The 20,620-nt window shown below is 44.2% G+C and overlaps 1 protein-coding gene across 1 annotated transcript; it reads right to left on the bottom strand.

Moving 5' to 3' along the window:
* Positions 1–4,010: 4,010 nt before the first annotated feature.
* On the bottom strand, positions 4,011–7,435 carry LOC135824894 (sperm motility kinase Y-like). Its single transcript, XM_065337640.1, has 6 exons — positions 7,363–7,435; positions 6,965–7,218; positions 6,255–6,547; positions 5,569–5,754; positions 4,833–5,198; positions 4,011–4,124 (listed from the first exon to the last, which is right to left on the bottom strand). The coding sequence occupies exons 2-6, from the start codon at positions 7,133–7,135 to the stop codon at positions 4,034–4,036; spliced, it is 1,107 nt and encodes a 368-aa protein (XP_065193712.1). The 5' UTR covers positions 7,136–7,218; positions 7,363–7,435; the 3' UTR covers positions 4,011–4,033.
* Between the last annotated feature and the right edge of the window lie 13,185 nt (positions 7,436–20,620).

Here is a 20,620-nt window from a genome sequence, read left to right as displayed (position 1 = left end):
GGAATACTATTTCCATTAACCCTGGATAAGGAGACCACATTGTTACAGAGACAACAGTCATTTTGAAGGTCCCTTGAGCAGTCGTCTTAGACAGATTCCATTGTAGTTGGTGTTGTTCAAAATGTTAGAACTTGCACCCTAGTAATAAACTGTACAGTATGTTTTATGCGGTTTCCTATTTTTTGAAACTGTTTCCATTTTCCTGTTGATGGATTCTGGCGAACAATTTAATTGGATCTTGAAATTTGCAGCGAAGAGACCATTTTCGATGGTGTGTTTGGGGTTACTCATGACATGAAGTGGCTGCAGTGGAGATTGCGCGCCCTACGTTTTTAGTTTTAGTTTTTTCCAAGCAATGCATGGCTAGAGCGAGCGATGGCCACTTTACGTGGCGATTGCAGGATGTTAAACTACGGATAGCGAGGAAAAGAGTAAAAAGTCGACAAGAAAGGGGCAGGAAAAAGGAGAACAGAAGCAAATATGGGTGGAGGTGGCCCTAGCTAAAGGATCTCCGGTCATATACAGTAGTTAGCCAATTATTATCATCAGCCTTTTCGCGTTGACATCGCCAAGCAGCAAGCTTGGCAAGTCTTCGCTTGGGCCTAATGGAATGAAGAATGAGGAACGAGCGCGGTCAATGAGGTGCTAATACGCATGCAATAGCAGAATACGAAAGAAAGAACAATTACATCAAAGCAATCCTTCAACACACGGATTGTCACCGATTTACTTCAACAAATAAAACCCAAAACCTGCCGAGTCCTATGGTCAATACTATGTTACATGTACGGATAATTGACGTACGGAGTGTCAAAAGCCGCAATCATAATGCAGGGAGACATAATTATGTACGATTCCACTGTTAGACTAAAGCTGAGAATTACTATCTCCTCGCAGATTACTTAGAATAATCAGACACAGCCATTGAACACGTGAAGGTGGTAGTATGGCATTGGCGCAGTAGGAGAGTATCCTTGGAAACTGCTGGAAGAGGGAATAATCTTCAAGTGGCTCATTCATCAAAACAATTGTGGAAGCTGAAGAATGAAGATAAGCCAACAACATTAAATGGTCTGCTGTGGAAACATTCAAACCACGCACAAACATCTCAAAGCATCTCAATCTCACCAATAAGATAAGCTGCAGATTTCCCGGCCTGATAAAATGAGAGAGTTGGGATCGCGCGTAGATGCGTCCTAATGAAAACAAGTTCTATCTTGGTACGGTATTTCGAACACTTGTCCCCAAAATGGGGTGAATCTAGCTTTGTGTTCATGCTATATGAATCGCGTGTGTTTGTGGTGTGTTTGATTTGGGTAACAGCTTTAAAAAATATTAACGGCCCCCGATTGAACTTCTAAAGATTTATACCTGTTTTGCGCTTTTCTGATGACAATTAGCTCCTTAGCAACAAACGTATTATCTTCGCACCTAAATCCAACTCTTTGCGCCGTTGGTGTGTGTCAGTTTCTCGCCTGGTTCTAACTTGTGTTAAAACCCGCCCGCCTGATGGTCATCTGTAGCCCGATCATCTTGATTCTGCCTTGAAATTTGGAGTCGCATTTGTGGCTCATTGGTCCCCGTGTGGAACTAAGGGCATCTCGGATTCCAAGACGTGACGATTTGTGTTCATATTCCAGCCGTGCTATATCCTAGTACAACGAGAGAGCTTGGCAGCTCAGGGCCCTACGCTATGCTTTTTTGCTTGCTCATCATGCATGTGACGTGTCAAAGCTGTGTGGACCCTGGCTAGCGCCAAACGATACTGAAGTAACGTCTGTTGTATAGCTAGCTATGGGATTAATATTTTGGTGTTTATTTATTATTTTTTTGTGTCACGCCTGGCGCTATCCCGTATTTGTCCCGTACCGTACCGGACCATCAAAGACAGCTAGCTGGCCACAAACAGATGGCCACAATATTTTTGTTTGTTTGTGCCATCGGCATGCCCGGCGCTATCCCGTACCTGTCTCGTTTCTGCCGATCACAGGCGTTCTGGAGTCGACGGAATGTCTGTCCTGACGTTTCCTGTGACCAGTAGGCACATGCGGATAATGCCGGGAGAAAAATTTGGTACTTTTCTGGTACGTTTCATGCATGTTTGGTATGTGGATAAAGAAATGGAGTAGAATTCGAGGAATTGCCCGCCATAAGGTTGGTATGGTTCTGCCAATTTCACTGCCACCTTTTTCAGCATTATCCGCACACCTCTAGTGACCGGCGCTAACTCTGCTGATCACGGGCGTTCTCGAGTCGACGGGATGTCTGTCCTGCTGTTTCCGGTGACCGGTTCTGACTCTGCCGATCACTAATGTTCTGGAGTCGGCGGGATCTCTCTTCCGACGTTTCCTGTGACCGGCGCTGACTCTGCCGATCACGGACGTCCTGGAGTCAACGGAATCTCTCTTCCGACGTTTCCTGTGACCGGCGCTGACTCGCCCGTTCAGGATTATTTTGGAGACAACGGGATCTCTCCTCCAAACTATGTTTTTGCTAACGCATTCTGTCACCTATTCGGCAACTAACATCCATTCTAATTGCATTTCCTCGTCTCCCTACTTCGTATTTCTTTCCAGAAAATTTCCCTATACATCAGGGAGTCGTTTACATAATACTACTCCCTGCTATACATCGATATATGTTATAATTAGTATGCTATCGGCCTACATGCGATTCCCGAGCTGGTCGACAGGCGGCCCAACCAGCCTGCTAGTGGGATCTCGGCCTAGCCCACAAATCCACACAAAATGTTACTGCAATATCGGCCTGAATGCATTCCTCCGATACACTTCGCATATATACTCATTCTCTTGATGGTACCGTACTCTTGATGGTACGGGACAGGTACAGGATCTAGGATAGCGCCAGGCATGCCAATGGCACAAACAAACAAAAATATTGTGGCCAACTAGTTGTCTTTGCTAGTATGGCACCGTACGGGACAGATACGGGATAGCGCCAGGTGTGACACAAACACACAAATACCAAACGAGAGAGCTTGGAAGCTCAGGGCCCTGCGCTATGCTTTGTTGCCTAGCTCATTGTGCATGTTGTTAGAACTGATGGAAATGCTTTTTCCTTTGATTAGCTACATCATTGTATTGCAAAAACGTTTCAATGAGATACTGAAGTACAAGTAACGCCTTCTGCATAGCTATGGGACCGGCGCTGACTCTGCCGATCACGGGCGTTCTGGAGTCGACGGGATGTCTGTCCTGACGTTTCTTGGGACCGGCGCTGACTCTGCCGATCACGGGCGTTCTTCTTCTTCTTATTATACTGACGGCAACTAACATCCATTCTGATTGCATTTAATCGTCTCCCTACTTCGTATTTTTTTCAGAAAATCTCCCCATACAGCAGGGAGTCGTTTACATAATATGACTCCCTGCTGTATGGGGAGATTTTCTGATTGCATTCACTCGTCTCCTACTTCGTATTTTTTTTCAGAAAATCTCCCCATACAGCTGGGAGTCGTTTACATAATATGACTCCCTGCTATAGATCTACATGACTGTATATACGTTATAATTACTCAATCTGATACGTTATAATTATTATGCTATCAGCCTACATGTGATCCCCGGGCTGGTCGACAGGCGGACCAGCCAGCCTGCTAGTGGGTTCTCGGCCTCGCACACAAATCCACACAAAATGTTACTGCACTGAATGCATTCCCCCGATACACTTCACATATATACTCATTCTCTTGATGGTACCGTACTCTTGATGCTACGGGACAGGTAGGGGATAGCGCCAGGCATGTCGATGGCACAAACAAACAAACATATAGTAGCCAGCTGTCTTTGCTGGGCATAACTACGAGAATTAAAGCCGTGTGGACCCTGGCTAGCGCCAGATGTTACTTCAGTAACGTCTTCTGCATAGCTACGGGAATAACATTTCTTTTTCGCGCTCATTGAACCTTGCGCTGGGCTGCGCTGCCCTTGCGCTGCCCTGGAAAGTACAGCAAATTGGCTTTTTTGTTTATTGTTTATTAGTAAATCAGTATGGATTCGATGCTGAATATAATCTACTTCGTCGGTGTTGCCTCCGGTGCGAAGAATTGCCCAGCCGAGAACAGCCCGGCCTGGTATGCAATCGCCATTGCTCCGTTCTTTTCGCTGTGCAAATAAAAACATACAGCACGAATCGCGTCAGCTTAGCGTTACACATTTCATATCATTTGGTCTAGAATTGGCTCCATACTGTAGTCATTATAATAATGATCGCCCTGGGTGAGGTTTGCGATTACTAGTATATGGAGGTATCGGATAAAAATTAATAATATTCGCGGGATCCGCGTTGGCATCGCTTGAATGTTCAGAAACACACAAACTAGCCTTCGCATCCGCAGGCCACCACTATGCCTATTAACCTTAGTGGCGAATGCAGACCTCACAAGTGAGTCAGGGGAGAGGAGGTTAGTCTCTCAACCAATCGGGCGTGTAACGGCCCATAACCCTGTAAACTGCATCCTTGTTATTCTCACTCCGAGCTGTGAGTACCCAGTTGACCGTGGGTGTCGGCGCAGTTCACCACGCCTAAAAAGTTTTTTTACACGCTCCCTGCTACCAGCGCGGGTCTTGAACTCGGGACCTCAAGATTCGCAGGCAAGCCTGCTAACCAATCGGCCATATGCGTTGGTATCGGATAACATTCTGTAAAACTAATGAAAATTTCAAATCTCAGTCAAAACGTGTTAACGAGTTCGTATTTCACCTACATAATCCAACGGAATTTGGCATAATAAGTCTTCAGCAGATGGTTGATAACATGCATGCCTTTGCAAGCTATGTTACTAGATAATCTTTTTGATTCCATTTACTTACAATAGTATATTGTGGACTACTTGATCTGGTTTTGATCCCCACGCCCTACGGATCTTCTCAACAATGGTGCGATCCAGCTGCGCAGGATTAAGTGGCGGTATGTATTGCGTGTACTGTCTGAGCTCTGGCCTGGTGAAATTTGAGCCAGCGAACCACTGGAAAAGCAGAGCCTCCGCGGCGCATGGTCTGTCGTTTGCATCGTACGCGAGGCAGCGATGCAGCAGATCTTGGAGCGGCTCTGACGACGCTGTGCATGGCTTCACGCACATACCAGCCCGAACGATCTTGAGTTGATCTGGTATGTCAACGCCTTCAACTACGCCAAACGGACCTTCGTCGAATAAAACTGTGTAGAACATGCTGGCACTGTGAGAGAGTAAGCAGTCACACGACAATAGCATAAAGTTCCATGGAGATTGACTTTGGGATCGAAATGAAATGACTAGAGCTTGTTCGTCGTGGCCCAGCTTAAAAAGGGTTGTCCATGGAATCAGGACAACTTTTTACAACGACTATTAGCAGAGTGAAACAGGCCTTGCGTGCACTGCCGACATTCCCACATGCATGTATACCAGTAGCCCATCTCAACGACTACTAGCAGAGTGAAACAGGCCTTGCCTGGACTGCCGACATTTCCACATGCATGTATACCAGTAGCCCATCTCCCAAGCATTTGGCCAGACAAGTATATAGAAGAATATGTAGCAGAATTAATTTTCCACGCTTCGTTACTCACCAGAAAAAAACGTCGCATTTGTGGTCGATACCAAGCTGCTGGTCGACCATCTCCGGCGGGTACGCGTAGCTGCTTGGCCGGTTCATACCTGGCTTTCCCTCGCGGAAGGTCTGCACCCAACCAAAATCTATGAGGATGGCTTTCTCGTTGTTGTCCGTGATCATCACGTTCTCATCATGCAGATCGCTATGAAAAAAATAAAGATAGTATGTATGTTTATTACTTACGCATAGATCAATCCATGTGCAAACGAATGCATAGCAACCATGGCAGAGTCGCCTGGAAAAGGCTTAAAAAATTCATGGCGAAGAGTTTGCGCAGATAGTAGTTAGCAAACAACTTAAGAACTGTGTTACCCTAAAACGTTTACCCCTACAACCATGATGTTGCAGGCCGCGCAAAAAGCCTGCTACTCTCCGCTCAACAATATATATGATTATTGATTTCTGTGGTCCACACGTAGAAGTAACTAGGCTTTCTCTACGTACACATATTTTCTAAAGGAAGCATCTAAAAACTCTCCCCCAAAAGAGATAACATTGAATTTTGGAAATTCGTTTTCGTTACCTACTGCAAGATGTTCACTGGTTGGAGGGAAGGACACAAATGGGAAGAGCCTGAACAATACAATTACTGTCACCACCATGAGTCGCGCTTTTTTAAAAAGCATTCTTATAGGTACTTACGCATGAACCAGATATCCCGTCTGAAGGTAGTGCAGGGCGTGTAGAACCTGCCAATAGAACGGACGGATATCCTCTTCGCCGGGACTACGCCTGTAATGGGCCTTGAAGTCATGTGTCCATTGAGAGAGTGGACGGCCGTTGATCTGGTCGAAAAACAAAAATGCATAGCTGCTAGTGTGCGCAGCTCCGAAACACGCCGCGATGTTAGGGTGCCGGAGTTGCAGACAGACTTCAGCCTCAGCCCTGACCATGTGGAGAATTCCATCCCGCTTCTTAATCTGCTTAGCGACAACCTGGAAAAACGCATCCCCAAACAGACCCATCATGATTAATGGTGAAAAATCACGAGAAAACGCTAAGACTTTTCTTGACCTTGTGTGTTTAGCAATGACGGCAGATCTCGCCTTCTTTGAGCAATAATTATAAAAGGTGAATGTAACGATCGGTGAAGACACGTATATGTAATGATAGGTAAATGTATATTCTACACTAAACGCTGTGCCCGATAATCAATCGAAACCGAGGTCTTATGCTCTACGAATACTAAACGAACTCTGGGGTTTCATATTGTGTAATAGTCGGATACATAGATTGTACACTGTGCTAGACCAGCCCAAATCCCCTCGCATTGTGCAAATAGGGATGCTCCTATAAATAGGAGAGAAACAAGTGTGTTCACGTTAAGCACATGCTATAGATCCTCAACTTACGCCATCTGCCCCAGGCAGGTACGTTGTTCGGACCTCTGCGAAGGTCCCATCACCCACAACATGACGTTCAATGGTGATGGAGTCGTCGAGGAGGCCCGTCTCGTGGTAATAAACCTCCTGGCCGAACAAACTTTCTGGCAATTCCTGAACGGGGACACTGCTGCAAGCCATCTTGACCGCTTTGTGACGTGTTGAATATTTCACGGAAGAAAGGATGATGTTAAGAGCTCAGGGAAAGAAGGAAGAAGAAGAGCCTGCAAGAAGACGAGAATGAAGAGAAAAGTATGACTTTTCACATTTTAACGGACTCAAAACCTACCAGTTGAAGCTTTAAAAAGGAACAGGGCGAATGACCACCTCTTCCTGGAGGTCCTGCTAGCTTGTTCAAGGAAACTCACCTTCGGCATGAAAGAGAGATCGCCAATCATAGCCCGGAAAACTCATTGCACTCGACAAAGCCTACACGGTCACTAGCGGACCTTTTGTATCCGTTTGCACGTCTGCATAGTACATATACATAGTTTTCATAGTATATGTACATGTGTAGCTGGCAATACGAGCCTAATGGGTACCTGATATGCCAAATACTCACAGAACGTTGCACGAGCCAACCACATGCTACATATTCCAATGTTTGTGTGCGGTTCCAGCATGCCAAGACAACTAACCCGACGTGTGCTGAAAAACTAAACTTTACCTACTACGCACTCCTAAGCATTTATGATTTTTTTTTCTTTCTTTCATATCTGGCTTGCAAGTGTTGAGTTTCAGAGAGAAAAGAGCAGTACGTGGCATGTGGCCTCTAATTTCCTAATTCTAAAATTCTTCTTGAAGTCCAAATTTGAAATTGCACTCCTAAGCATTTTTGGTTGCGGTGTACACCAATCACACATAAAATTGTCAAGCTTTAAAACTGCCTTACCGCTTTTAACATGCCGCTTTGGACATGTACCAGGAGGGAAAGGGAATCTGACTTTAGAATATCGAGAATCTATCATTTGGGATGTGGGATTTTACTTTATGTTGCAGTTGCGTGATGTCAACCACTTTCTTAGGGATTCTACTTTTAGGTTGTTTTCATGTTTTGATGATATTATTAGTGTAGTCCCTGGGTAAAATGAGGAACTGACAGCCGGCTGACTCCTCTGGAGTCCTCCAACTGATATATTATCTCTATTGCGCCAACCAGTATGGTCTGTTTTTAGTGTTTTTGTTCATTTCTTTAGAAAAGTGCACTTGCCTGAATGTATACAATGGAAAGGAACAACAACAACAACAACAACGACAACAACGACAGACAACAACAAAAAATACAACAACAACGACGACGACGACGACAACAACGACGACCACGACGACAACAAAAACGACTGACAACGACGACGACGACGACGACGACAACAACAACAACAACGACGAGAATAACAAGAACAAGAAGAAAACATAGGGGACTACACAGGGCATTTAGGCGCTATAAAGCTATGCCCATGAGGTGAAGTACCCTCCCCTGACCCGTGGTCTCGAAATCAACGCGCATAGCATGCACCATGGGGGAGGGGAGAGAAGATCAACTGTGTATGGAAGAGTGAGAGCCTGAAAGCTAGAGCATGATGGAGAGAGAAAGACACGGAGAAAAAAGCAGAGAGATTTAGTTGGGGGGGGGGGGTGAGCGAGGGAGGGTGAGTGAGTCACTACCAGATTAGTTTAGGAAGCTGTGCCAATGATTCAGCAGCTACGTTGCTTGCAAGGGGGAGGGGGTAGACGGACAAGGTAAATCGGAGCTGCTGCCAAGCAGAGCAGCTTGCAGGCACTGGATCTGCGAGAATGCGACCACCAAAAGGAGGAAAAAGGAAAGAAGAAAAGGAAGAAACACAACGCAAAAACATCTGCACAGAGGGCTTTCGGGAGCTGTAGGGAGCAAAGTCCAGTTGCATGTTCGTTTAACGTTAGTGGTCTATCGTCCAACATGAAAATGCAACTTCTGGACGAGGACCTGCGAGGCTAATAAATTCAAAATTGTTCTTTGCAGGAAACGAAAATTCAAGATGGCTGCGATGGAGTTCACATCGACTATACAATCATTCATCAAAACCATTGTGTAGGCTGAAGAGTGAAGATACGCCAACAGCATTGAATGGTCTGCTGAGTGAATCTGGCTTTGTGTTCAAGCTATGTTACTAGATACAGTCAACTTCGCCAATAACGACATTCGGCGGGGCATCAGAAAAGTGTCCTTATTCGCGAAGTGTCCTTATAACCGAAGTCCCATTTGAATGTATGTGAACCCATATTTTGTATAGTATGAGATGCATATCAAAATGAAGCTCTTTTCTTGCTCTATGTCAATGTGTACTTTATTTTCATATTGCAGTTGAAAGGAACTAAAAATTCAATATGCAAGGAAAATCAATTGAAAAATATGCCTTTTTGAGCCATCTACAGGGCCAGAGACATGTACATGTATGATGATTACTGTACAATCATGTACAACTACTGTACATGTACATTGTATACATATACAGTCATGTACATGTAAATGTAGGTGTGCTGATAAATCCAACAATTTTGAAGCCAACATAAAAAAGGAAGAAAAAGCCCCCCCCCCTTGGCTGTATTTTCTTGCATGTGTGCCTTTATATCCATCACCATAGGTTCTGGCGCAGAAAAACTAAATCTGCAGCCTCTTTTGCCGTCGGACAGGATACGTATTTTAGGAGACTGTAAAGTTATGTAATGTGCTCCACAGGCAACCATGCATTCGGCGTCGTCATTGGCTCAACAGGTCAATGTACATGTATTACTACCAAAAGGCCAGAGAATCCGGTTCCTGTATTAAAATCAACTAATGTTCGCTGGCGATTTAATTTCGCTGATTTCGCCGCTTGGTACCAACCGGCCAAAGTAAATCGCAGGCCAACGTTTGTCATATAAGCAAATGATGCATGATTGAGCAATGGATGCATGTGAGAGCAAAAATACCGATCGATTTCAAATTTGACGTGAAACTGCGCGTCACGTCGGAAATAACGTGCATCTTAACCTCCCTAATCGAGAGGTTTCTATTTCTCATCGAAAATTTGTTGATTTACAATACAAGGAGATAAAAATTAAAGAAGGAGCAAAACAAAAGTAATGAATATAACTAAATGCGCACTCATATCACAACCATGGGGACGAATCATGTATTCCAGAACGTTTTCTTGTCACAATTATCAATGGAATTCGTGACTAAAGAGAATGATGAAACTACAATAGGATTTATACACTTGCAGTGGAACAGCGAGGATACAAGCATAGTAAGAAAAATAGCACAAACCTAGGAACAATTTGCACAGGTAATAAACTATAGGTGAGGTGAGAAATGATAGGAAATTCAGCAAGTGCAGTGTGACAATGGACATGCATGTGTAAGTGTGTGTGAGTGCGAATTTACTGGAATAGCGTAAGTGCGGTGACATTTTCTTTTTGTTTACAAAGATTTGGATCACGAATGCGAATGTAGACTGCTTCTAGAACTTTCAACTGCTTGAAACTACTTGCAGAACGAACAACACTGAACCAAGAATCATCATAACTTTCACGACACACGGGGTTAGACATGCATGTCCATTGTCACACTGCACTTGCTGAATTTCCTATCATTTCTCACCTCACCTATAGTTTATTACCTGTGCAAATTGTTCCTAGGTTTGTGCTATTTTTCTTACTATGCTTGTATCCTCGCTGTTCCACTGCAAGTGTATAAATCCTATTGTAGTTTCATCATTCTCTTTAGTCACGAATTCCATTGATAATTGTGACAAGAAAACGTTCTGGAATACATGATTCGTCCCCATGGTTGTGATATGAGTGCGCATTTAGTTATATTCATTGCATTATTAAGATTATTGTCTCCACGTCGCCTTTTTACAAAAAAAAGTAGATGATTATTAGAGAAACAACAATCCGCAATAAATTCTGCAAATACTTTTGCCTAACTCATAATATTCAAACCGATTGAAACGTTTTTGTAATACAGTGATGTGGCCAATCAACGGAAAAAGACAATTCAATCAGTTCTTATAACATGTACGATGAGCTAGGCAAAAAAGCATAAAAGCGAAGCGTAGGGCCCTGAGCTTCCAAGCTCTCTCGTTTGAACAATTTTAGGGTAATAACACTATCTTTCTGGACACACAAATTCGGCTTATGAATGCGCTGACAAACAGCTTCCAAAACTTGTAACTGCAAAAGATAACCATGACGAGCACGGCACGAAACAGAAAAACAGGAATCAGAATAAGTACGACAACATTCAGTACTAGAAACCAAATGATTGTATACTGAAGACTTGTTATTACGAGACGGACGCACACAATCTCGACTCACGCGCACACCCTCACACTCACTCTCACCCTCACTCAGCACACCTTATCCCTCACTGTCCGAATCAGAACCTGCTCCGTCATCCACAGCGGTTTGACTCTCCTCCTCACTTGCATCGTCCTGCGTCTCACCTTCACCACTCACGCCAACCGTGAATGCCGTTGCCTTCATGTCAGTCGTCGTCCTTTCCGATTGTTTCCTTTGTATTTGTAACGTGAATTCATAGGTCCGGTTGTAATCTGCTGTAGATCTCCGTAGTCTGTCATTTGCTGCTTTGTTTTGTGGATTAGTTGTTGTAAAATCCTGGTGTCATTATCGTGGAAGCATGGTCTTCGTCGACAACTCAGCTGTGGGGGGCAGACGAGCGAATTCCTCCTAGGACTCTCATTTATGCTTTTGCTTTCGCCACGCTCGGCCGGGTTGTCTCGACGTTCAACGGCAGCGAGCAACGGAGGCGCAAATGGGGACAGCGCGAGGTAGCGGTCGGTCCGGCCACGTACGGTGCGCAGCAAGGTGTGACGGCCAGCGGAGATCTGTTGCTCGGGAGAACGCCGGAGGGGACTCTGCGGGGACAGTCGACGTGGTGCGTCTCTGCATGCCTGCGCGGTTGGCTGGAGAACTGCCCAAGTGCACACACAACCTACATCCGACCCGTTCTCGAATATGGCAGCCTTGCCCTCTCCAACACCACACAGCAACAGCGGGACACACTGAAGAGAGTTCAACGCCGTGCTATACGCATCTGCCTTCGGATTCCCCTCTTTGCACCAGTTCACCACAGCTCCCTACTCCATCACGCAAAGCTCCCCACCCTTAGCTCACGACTCCTTGTTAAACAAGCCCTACTAGCATGGGACATCCACCACCAAACCTCCCCACCACACCTGGAGCAACCACATCTTGCACCACAACGTCAACACCAGCCATACACCCTTCGACAGACAAGGACCTACTCCATCGGACACGCACACACGAACAGGCACCGAGATTCCCCCATCAACAGTGCCCTCACCCTCTACAACTCACTCCCTATCGACATCACAACCCAACCTCGTAGAAATTCTTTCCGAAACAATGCATCCAGTCTTCTTTTGAGCAGTACCTGCTCCTGCTCCGCGCATCCCCCTGGTTTCTGATATCTCGAACGTGTACTTAACTATCTCGATCACCCCTGCTAACGTTATCGCCCCCGCTTGTTTTTCAAGATCCATTGCTTCTTGCCTCCCGGTTAATTTCCATCTAGCTGTTTCTGGCTAGTACCAGTTCTATCGCACTTATTAATCATCCTTATTGGCGTCACGCCATCGTGGAATAAAAGAATAATAATAATAATTTGAAACTCAGTGTCAGGACGTCGAATGTCTCAGTACTCTGTACTCTGTCAGTTTTGTGCCTAGTTGTTGCACTTTCTGACTGTATATAGTATCTAGTTACAGTGATGGATAGTTACTCTTAACTCGTTTCCATATGTCCTTTTCCTTTCTACCAATAATAATAATAATAATAATAATAATAATAAGTGAAAAGTAGATCTACATGTAACTACAGTCCATTCATGCGTGTGTGCACTCTTTGTAACTTTTGCTGCACTGCACGCTTAGTACTCTACTTTCTTTCGCTTTGTTTGGTGGCTCGCCAAAATTCTTAAACTATCACCTAGCCATTAGAAAATTAATGTTAGCTGCTTGTGATTGGATTTCTCACCTGCCATTTTCTTGGAACCCCTGGCACTGTGTTGCTGGAGAAGTTAGCAGCTTGTGATTGGATTACTCACCTGCCATTTTCTTGGAACCCCTGGCACTGTCTTGCTGGAGAATTGTAACTTCTCATTCTCACACTTTGCCCGTAATCTTGCGCCCATGTTTTGTAGTATAAATCTGACCATCTCCACATGATATCATCTAATTCAATATCACCTTCTCTGATGAGCCTTATGAAGTCGAAACAGCTGTCAGGAGGAATTTCAGTATCTACCTGCAACCCTTCCTTGGTTGGTGTGTGTAATGGCTACTGAGGGTAGCAGTGAGTCGGCTGTGAGAGCGCATGGAGGAGAGGAGGAAGAGTTCTTTACATTATTATTATTATTATTATTATTATTATTTCTCCTTTATTCACTTCTTTCGAAGGCGATAAGCCAGACCCACCGGGAAATATTTCCATGGGTGGGACAGCAAAAAGAAAGTGAAAAAACAAAAACAAAAATAAATGCGGATGACACTGGCCTTATCTGTTCTGATTCCTCCCCTGCACAATTACTCCTTACCATGCAGCATCGCATCAACAGCACTGTCATGTGGATGCAAACGTGGAAACTCCAGCCCAATTTAGACAAGACAGAAGCCATGTATATTTCTTCATCCCCTCCTGATCAACCATTGTTCTTCCCTGACTCGACTATGCCTATCCGTGTTGTTACTCAGCACAAACATCTAGGTGTGATGTTTGACTGCAAACTCTCTTGGGCTGCACATGTCAACTGTGTATGCAAGCGAACCAGTTCAGCCTTAGGGGTACTACAATTACATTGCACTCATTTGCCCATCCAGTGTAAACTATTATTTTATCAGTGCTATATTCTCCCTATATTCGACTATTGCGATACCGCTTGGTGTGGCCTTTCTGACACAACTCTGAGCCAATTAGAAGTCCACCATAGATTTATACTTAAAATTCTTTACAACAAGGATCGATGTTTTCCTTCGGATGCCCTTTATCGACTTGCACACACTTCTCCTCTCTCCGTTCGTCATAAGCACCATCTCTGTACACTGGTTCATAAGATATTTCTTCATAAAACCCCTTCACACATGATGAAGTACAATTGGTTTTCGACAAGCTCTACCCGTAACGCGCTCACCCTGCCTCTTGTTAAGTCAGCCCAGTATCTAAAGTCCCCTTTGTTTTCCGGCTACTCTCATTGGTTATCATTACCATACGGTCTGAAAACGTGTTCTTCTATTGGTCAGTTTAAAGATCTACTATCACAACTGAACTAGACGCAATAATTATCATCGAAGAACATTCTCGAATACCTGGGTGATGCACGAATTTTGATAGTGCTCACTTCCGTTAATCGTTTTTCTTTGTAATTTTCCATTCATTTTCTGCTTTAATTCATATTATTTTGCTTTGATTTCCTAGCTTACTATTGCCGTGGCTGGCTCAACGCCCTTGTCTCAGGGGATTCTGTCCCTGCATTAGCTATGCTTGTCACATGCTATGAGATTGTGTCTAATAATAATAATAATAATAATAATAATAATAAATCAATAAATAAAACCTAAAAACCAAAGGGACAAGAACTAGTTGAAGGAAAAGGAAGAAAGGAAAGAAACTCAATCCGAACTCCAACATCGAAACAAGAATAAAGAATTTGCAGCGACAGGCAAAATACATCAACCAATGAAGGGAGTAGTAACAAAGGAAATATCAGTCTTTATCAGTCGTTATTCAAGTCTCTTAGCTATTGAACATGCAAACGCAGCAGAGGTGCATCTACATGTTAAGGATAGTTCTCAGTATTTTAATCGAACCTTGTATAGCCTCCTGTTGCACAATAGCCAGGTCTCCTCCCTGCACAGTCCGAAGGCATTGAGGAGTCTCCCCCACCAAGCCTCCCAGGGCACCGACAACCACAGGGACCACGTCAACCTGGTTGAGGGACCAAATCCTCGAAATCTCCCGCTTCAAATCATAATATTGCGAGCGCTTTTCAGCCATTTTCTTATTGATGTTGTTCTCACCAGGAACGCTGATGTCTATAATGTAGGCGATGCGCTCATTGTCATCAACAAGGAGCAGATCGGGCCTGTTTGCTGATAGTTTCAGGTCAGTTGGGACCGAATACTCCCAATAGAGGCGATACTGATTACTCTTGACCAATGCCTTGAGCTGGTGGTCGAATCGTGAAGCACCAGTAGGTAGATCTCGTGCTTTACACAGTTCGAAGTGCACATACTTTACTATCCGGTGATGTCGTTCAATGTAACTGGTCCGAGCAAGAACTGGGCAGGCACTGACAATGTGGTCAATTGTTTCTAAGCTGCCCTTGCAAAGCCTGCAATTGGCATCAGTTCGAGGAATTGACTTCATTATGGCGTATTGGTAATTTTTCGTTTTGAGGGATTGGTCTTGTGCTGCCATAATCATGCCTTCAGTTGAAGGTTTCAGTGTCCTTGATTTCAACCACATGAAGGTAAGCTCCTTATCTAGGCGATTCTCCTCCAATCGGCTCCAATATCACCCATGCAGCGGCATAGTGGAAAGTGTTTTGGATTTTCGCTCAGCGCACGCTTGTTTAATGGTATGCTTATTGGGTAAAGCTGGTCCAGCTGCTGGCAGATCCAAACTCGACAGGAACTTAGCGGCCTTTGCAGTTATTGAGTGGCTTTTTGTTGTAGGTTTTTGTTGATGATACTGATAAAGCAGGCTTATTCTGTCTATTGGGCTGGTACTCATGTAGCGGGCCAGGCCACACATGCTCCGGCCGTGCATATCCTCACAAGAGACCAAGCCCCGGCCTCCATCTCTCCTCTTCATGTAGAGCCTGTTGACTGAGGCTTTGGGGTGGTGAAATCCAGACGCAGTCAAGGATGATCTTGTCACTCCATGTGTGGTCTTGATTTCAGCCTCGGTCCAATTTACGATTCCATAACTATATGTCATAACCGGCAGAGCATACGTATTGATGGCCTTGATCATGTTTCGCGCATTCAATCCACTGTTAAGAAGCAAATACAATCTCTTGTTGTATTCTGCAGTGAGTTGCGTCTTGAGCTTCGGGTGAGGTATCATGGCTGCTTGCACTACTCCAAGGTACTTGTATGTTTCATTGAGTCGTAGCGACTCTGCAATGGTCTCATCGCCAACCTGGATAGAGCATCCTTCATCTGGTTTTCCTCTCCTGACGTGCAGCACGGCACACTTGGCCGGGTTGAGATTCATGCCGATGTCATCACCAACGCCACACACGGTAGACACGAGGGTAGTCACATCCTTTGTAGTTTTCCCATAGAGTTTAATGTCGTCCATGTACCAAGAGTGATTGATAGACACCTCGGCGTCTCTGCAGCTGACTCTGTATCCCAAAGGCAATCGGTTGAGCTCAAAACTGATTGGGTTTAGCGCCAGGCAAAACAGTAACGGGGATAATGTGTCACCTTGAAATATGCCTCTTCTTATTGAAATGTTGCCGGTAGTGACCCTGCATCTTCCCTGGTCGCATATGTGCATTGTCGTTCTCCAGTTCCGCATGCTACGAGCAATAGTTGTGACCAAAGACGGGTGGAATCGATACATCGTCAAAGCATGTAGAATCCATTCATGCGACACACTATCAAATGCCTTTTTGAAGTCCAGGTATGCCATGACCAGATTTCGCCCTTTCGTATGGGCATCCTCCAGAATCATCTTATCCACCATCAGGTGCTCCTTGCAACCAAGACCAGCTGCTGCACAACCGCGCTGCTCCGTTGCAAGTATTTCATGTTGATTGATGTGCTGCCACATAATCTTCGATATGGCGGCGGTAAAGAGCTTGTACTGTATCGGAAGACACGTAATTGGTCTATAATCTTTGGGCATTTATTATTATTATATGGAAAGAAGCCTCTTGTCCGAGCCAATAACACCAAAAAAGCAGATAGATGTGAGCTCAAAAATGGAACGAAAAATAGCAAATAGAATCAAAACTCACAAAGGAATCAAACTCATGATGGAAACTACAACCCAATGAGTTGGAAAACCAAACACATAATTAGATATTGGGAATAGAGTCAGACACAACAACAACCGAAATCAGTACACCAAAAATCTGTCCTACAAAAAACAAAGGAACAAGAAAAACAAGAAAGACGAAGTACAAAGAATACCCAAAAAAGAGGGGAGAACGGGATTATTATTATTATTATTATTTCTCCTTTATTCACTTCTTTCGAAGGCGATAAGCCAGACCCACCGGGAAATATTTCCATGGGTGGGACAGTAAAAAGAAAGTGAAAAAACAAAAACAAAAATAAATAAATAAATAAAACCTAAAAACCAAAGGGACAAGAACTAGTTGAAGGAAGAGGAAGAAAGGAAAGAAACTCAATCCGAACTCCAACATCAAAACAATAATAAAGAATTCGCAGCGACAGGCAAAATACATCAACCAATGAAGGGAGTAGTAACAAAGGAAATATCAGTCTTTATCAGTCGTTATTCAAGTCTCTTAGCTATTGAACATGCAAACGCAGCAGAGGTGCATCTACATGTTAAGGATAGTTCTCAGTATTTTAATCGAACCTTGTATAGCCTCCTGTTGCACAATAGCCAGGTCTCCTCCCTGCACAGTCCGAAGGTATTGAGGAGTCTCCCCCACCAAGCCTCCCAGGGCACCGACAACCACAGGGACCACGTCAACCTGGTTGAGGGACCAAATCCTCGAAATCTCCCGCTTCAAATCATAATATTTCGAGCGCTTTTCAGCCATTTTCTTATTGATGTTGTTCTCACCAGGAACGCTGATGTCTATAATGTAGGCGATGCGCTCCTTGTCATCAACAAGGAGCAGATCGGGCCTGTTTGCTGATAGTTTCAGGTCAGTTGGGACCGAATACTCCCAATAGAGGCGATACTGATTACTCTTGACCAATGCCTTGAGCTGGTGGTCGAATCGTGAAGCACCAGTAGGTAGATCTCGTGCTTTACACATTTCGAAGTGCACATACTTTACTATCCGGTGATGTCGTTCAATGTAACTGGTCCGAGCAAGAACTGGGCAGGCACTGACAATGTGGTCAATTGTTTCTAAGCTGCCCTTGCAAAGCCTGCAATTGGCATCAGTTCGAGGAATTGACTTCATTATGGCGTATTGGTAATTTTTCGTTTTGAGGGATTGGTCTTGTGCTGCCATAATCATGCCTTCAGTTGAAGGTTTCAGTGTCCTTGATTTCAACCACATGAAGGTAAGCTCCTTATCTAGGCGATTCTCCTCCAATCGGCTCCAATATCTCCCATGCAGCGGCATAGTGGAAAGTGTTTTGGATTTTCGCTCAGCGCACGCTTGTTTAATGGTATGCTTATTGGGTAAAGCTGGTCCAGCTGCTGGCAGATCCAAACTCGACAGGAACTTAGCGGCCTTTGCAGTTATTGAGTGGCTTTTTGTTGTAGGTTTTTGTTGATGATACTGATAAAGCAGGCTTATTCTGTCTATTGGGCTGGTACTCATGTAGCGGGCCAGGCCACACATGCTCCGGCCGTGCATATCCTCACAAGAGACCAAGCCCCGGCCTCCATTATTATTATTATTATTATTATTATTATTATTATTATTATTATTATTATTAACTGGTTTGAGGGAAAGAGACTTTATTATTATTATTATTATTATTATTATTATTATTATTATTACGAAGTAGTGGTTGCGACTTCGGCGATGATTTGTAAGAAAGGTTTGCTCCCCACACCGGAGCTCAGGGAGTGGTGCTTTCTTGCAGGTTTGCCGAGTCGAAGGTTCGATGGACTTCTCGTGTGCTCTGGATGGCAGTCGTGAGTCAGTCAAGTGTCAAGTAAAGTCGGCGGAATAGCGCGAGCTCCGGTGTGGGGAGCAAACCTTTATTATTATTATTATTATTATTATTGTGGAAGAGAAAAAGACATATGGATACGAGTTAAGAGTAACTCTCCATCACTGTAACATGATACTATATACAGTCAGAAAGTGCAATAACTAGGCACAAAACTGACAGAGTACTGAAACATTCGACGTCCTGACACCTAGCTTCAACACATCTCCGTAGCGCTAACCAACAGCCTTCCAACTTGGAAGGTTCAAGGTTATCGAAAAGACCAAAGAGGGGAAGGCAAGCGCAACGAAAACGAGCAAAAGCTACAGTCTCAACGGAACAAAGAATGTCGATTGTTACTGGACGATGACGAGACCAGTACGATATTTGACAAAGCGGTCTAACTACAATTCGAAGCAGCAAAGCAGCACACCACCCAACTTGGGTGGGTCATAAATATCAAAGATAAGTAAAGAAAGGGAAGCTTTGCGAAAACGAATTGTACAAGCCGAAAGCCAAACTCCTACAGTACTCCTCATGCATGACATTGTGATGGACTAGTTGACTACAAAACAAGTTGTTTCACACGACGTACGTTTCGCCGTATGGTTCGTGACGGCTCATCAGGTGTGCAATTTGAAACTCGGATGTTGAGCCATAAATAAATGTGGAAGAGAAAAAGACATATGGATACGAGTTAAGAGTAACTCTCCATCACTGTAACATGATACTATATACAGTCAGAAAGTGCAATAACTAGGCACAAAACTGACAGAGTACTGAAACATTCGACGTCCTGACACCTAGCTTCAACACATCTCCGTAGCGCTAACCAACAGCCTTCCAACTTGGAAGGTTCAAGGTTATCGAAAAGACCAAAGAGGGGAAGGCAAGCGCAACGAAAACGAGCAAAAGCTACAGTCTCAACGGAACAAAGAATGTCGATTGTTACTGGACGATGACGAGACCAGTACGATATTTGACAAAGCGGTCTAACTACAATTCGAAGCAGCAAAGCAGCACACCACCCAACTTGGGTGGGTCATAAATATCAAAGATAAGTAAAGAAAGGGAAGCTTTGCGAAAACGAATTGTACAAGCCGAAAGCCAAACTCCTACAGTACTCCTCATGCATGACATTGTGATGGACTAGTTGACTACAAAACAAGTTGTTTCACACGACGTACGTTTCGCCGTATGGTTCGTGACGGCTCATCAGGTGTGCAATTTGAAACTCGGATGTTGAGCCATAAATAAATGTGGAAGAGAAAAAGACATATGGATACGAGTTAAGAGTAACTCTCCATCACTGTAACATGATACTATATACAGTCAGAAAGTGCAATAACTAGGCACAAAACTGACAGAGTACTGAAACATTCGACGTCCTGACACCTAGCTTCAACACATCTCCGTAGCGCTAACCAACAGCCTTCCAACTTGGAAGGTTCAAGGTTATCGAAAAGACCAAAGAGGGGAAGGCAAGCGCAACGAAAACGAGCAAAAGCTACAGTCTCAACGGAACAAAGAATGTCGATTGTTACTGGACGATGACGAGACCAGTACGATATTTGACAAAGCGGTCTAACTACAATTCGAAGCAGCAAAGCAGCACACCACCCAACTTGGGTGGGTCATAAATATCAAAGATAAGTAAAGAAAGGGAAGCTTTGCGAAAACGAATTGTACAAGCCGAAAGCCAAACTCCTACAGTACTCCTCATGCATGACATTGTGATGGACTA

The sequence above is a fragment of the Sycon ciliatum genome, chromosome 9 (assembly GCF_964019385.1).
Source record: "Sycon ciliatum chromosome 9, ocSycCili1.1, whole genome shotgun sequence".
Taxonomy (NCBI): Eukaryota; Metazoa; Porifera; class Calcarea; order Leucosolenida; family Sycettidae; genus Sycon; species Sycon ciliatum.
Note: the sequence above shows the minus strand (reverse complement) of the source record. Positions and strands in the feature narration are given on the sequence as shown.

What these genes read in the sequence shown, in the direction of transcription:
- LOC135824894 (XM_065337640.1), bottom strand. Translation starts at nt 7,135, where the DNA reads ATGGCTTGCAGCAGTGTCCCCGTTCAGGAATTGCCAGAAAGTTTGTTC. An exon ending in ACCTGCCTGGGGCAGATGGC is followed by an intron (nt 6,548 to 6,964) that starts GTAAGTTGAGGA and finishes GCGTTTTTCCAG; the next exon opens with GTTGTCGCTAAGCAGATTAA. An exon ending in GTAGTCCACAATATACTATT is followed by an intron (nt 4,125 to 4,832) that starts GTAAGTAAATGG and finishes TTATTTGCACAG; the next exon opens with CGAAAAGAACGGAGCAATGG.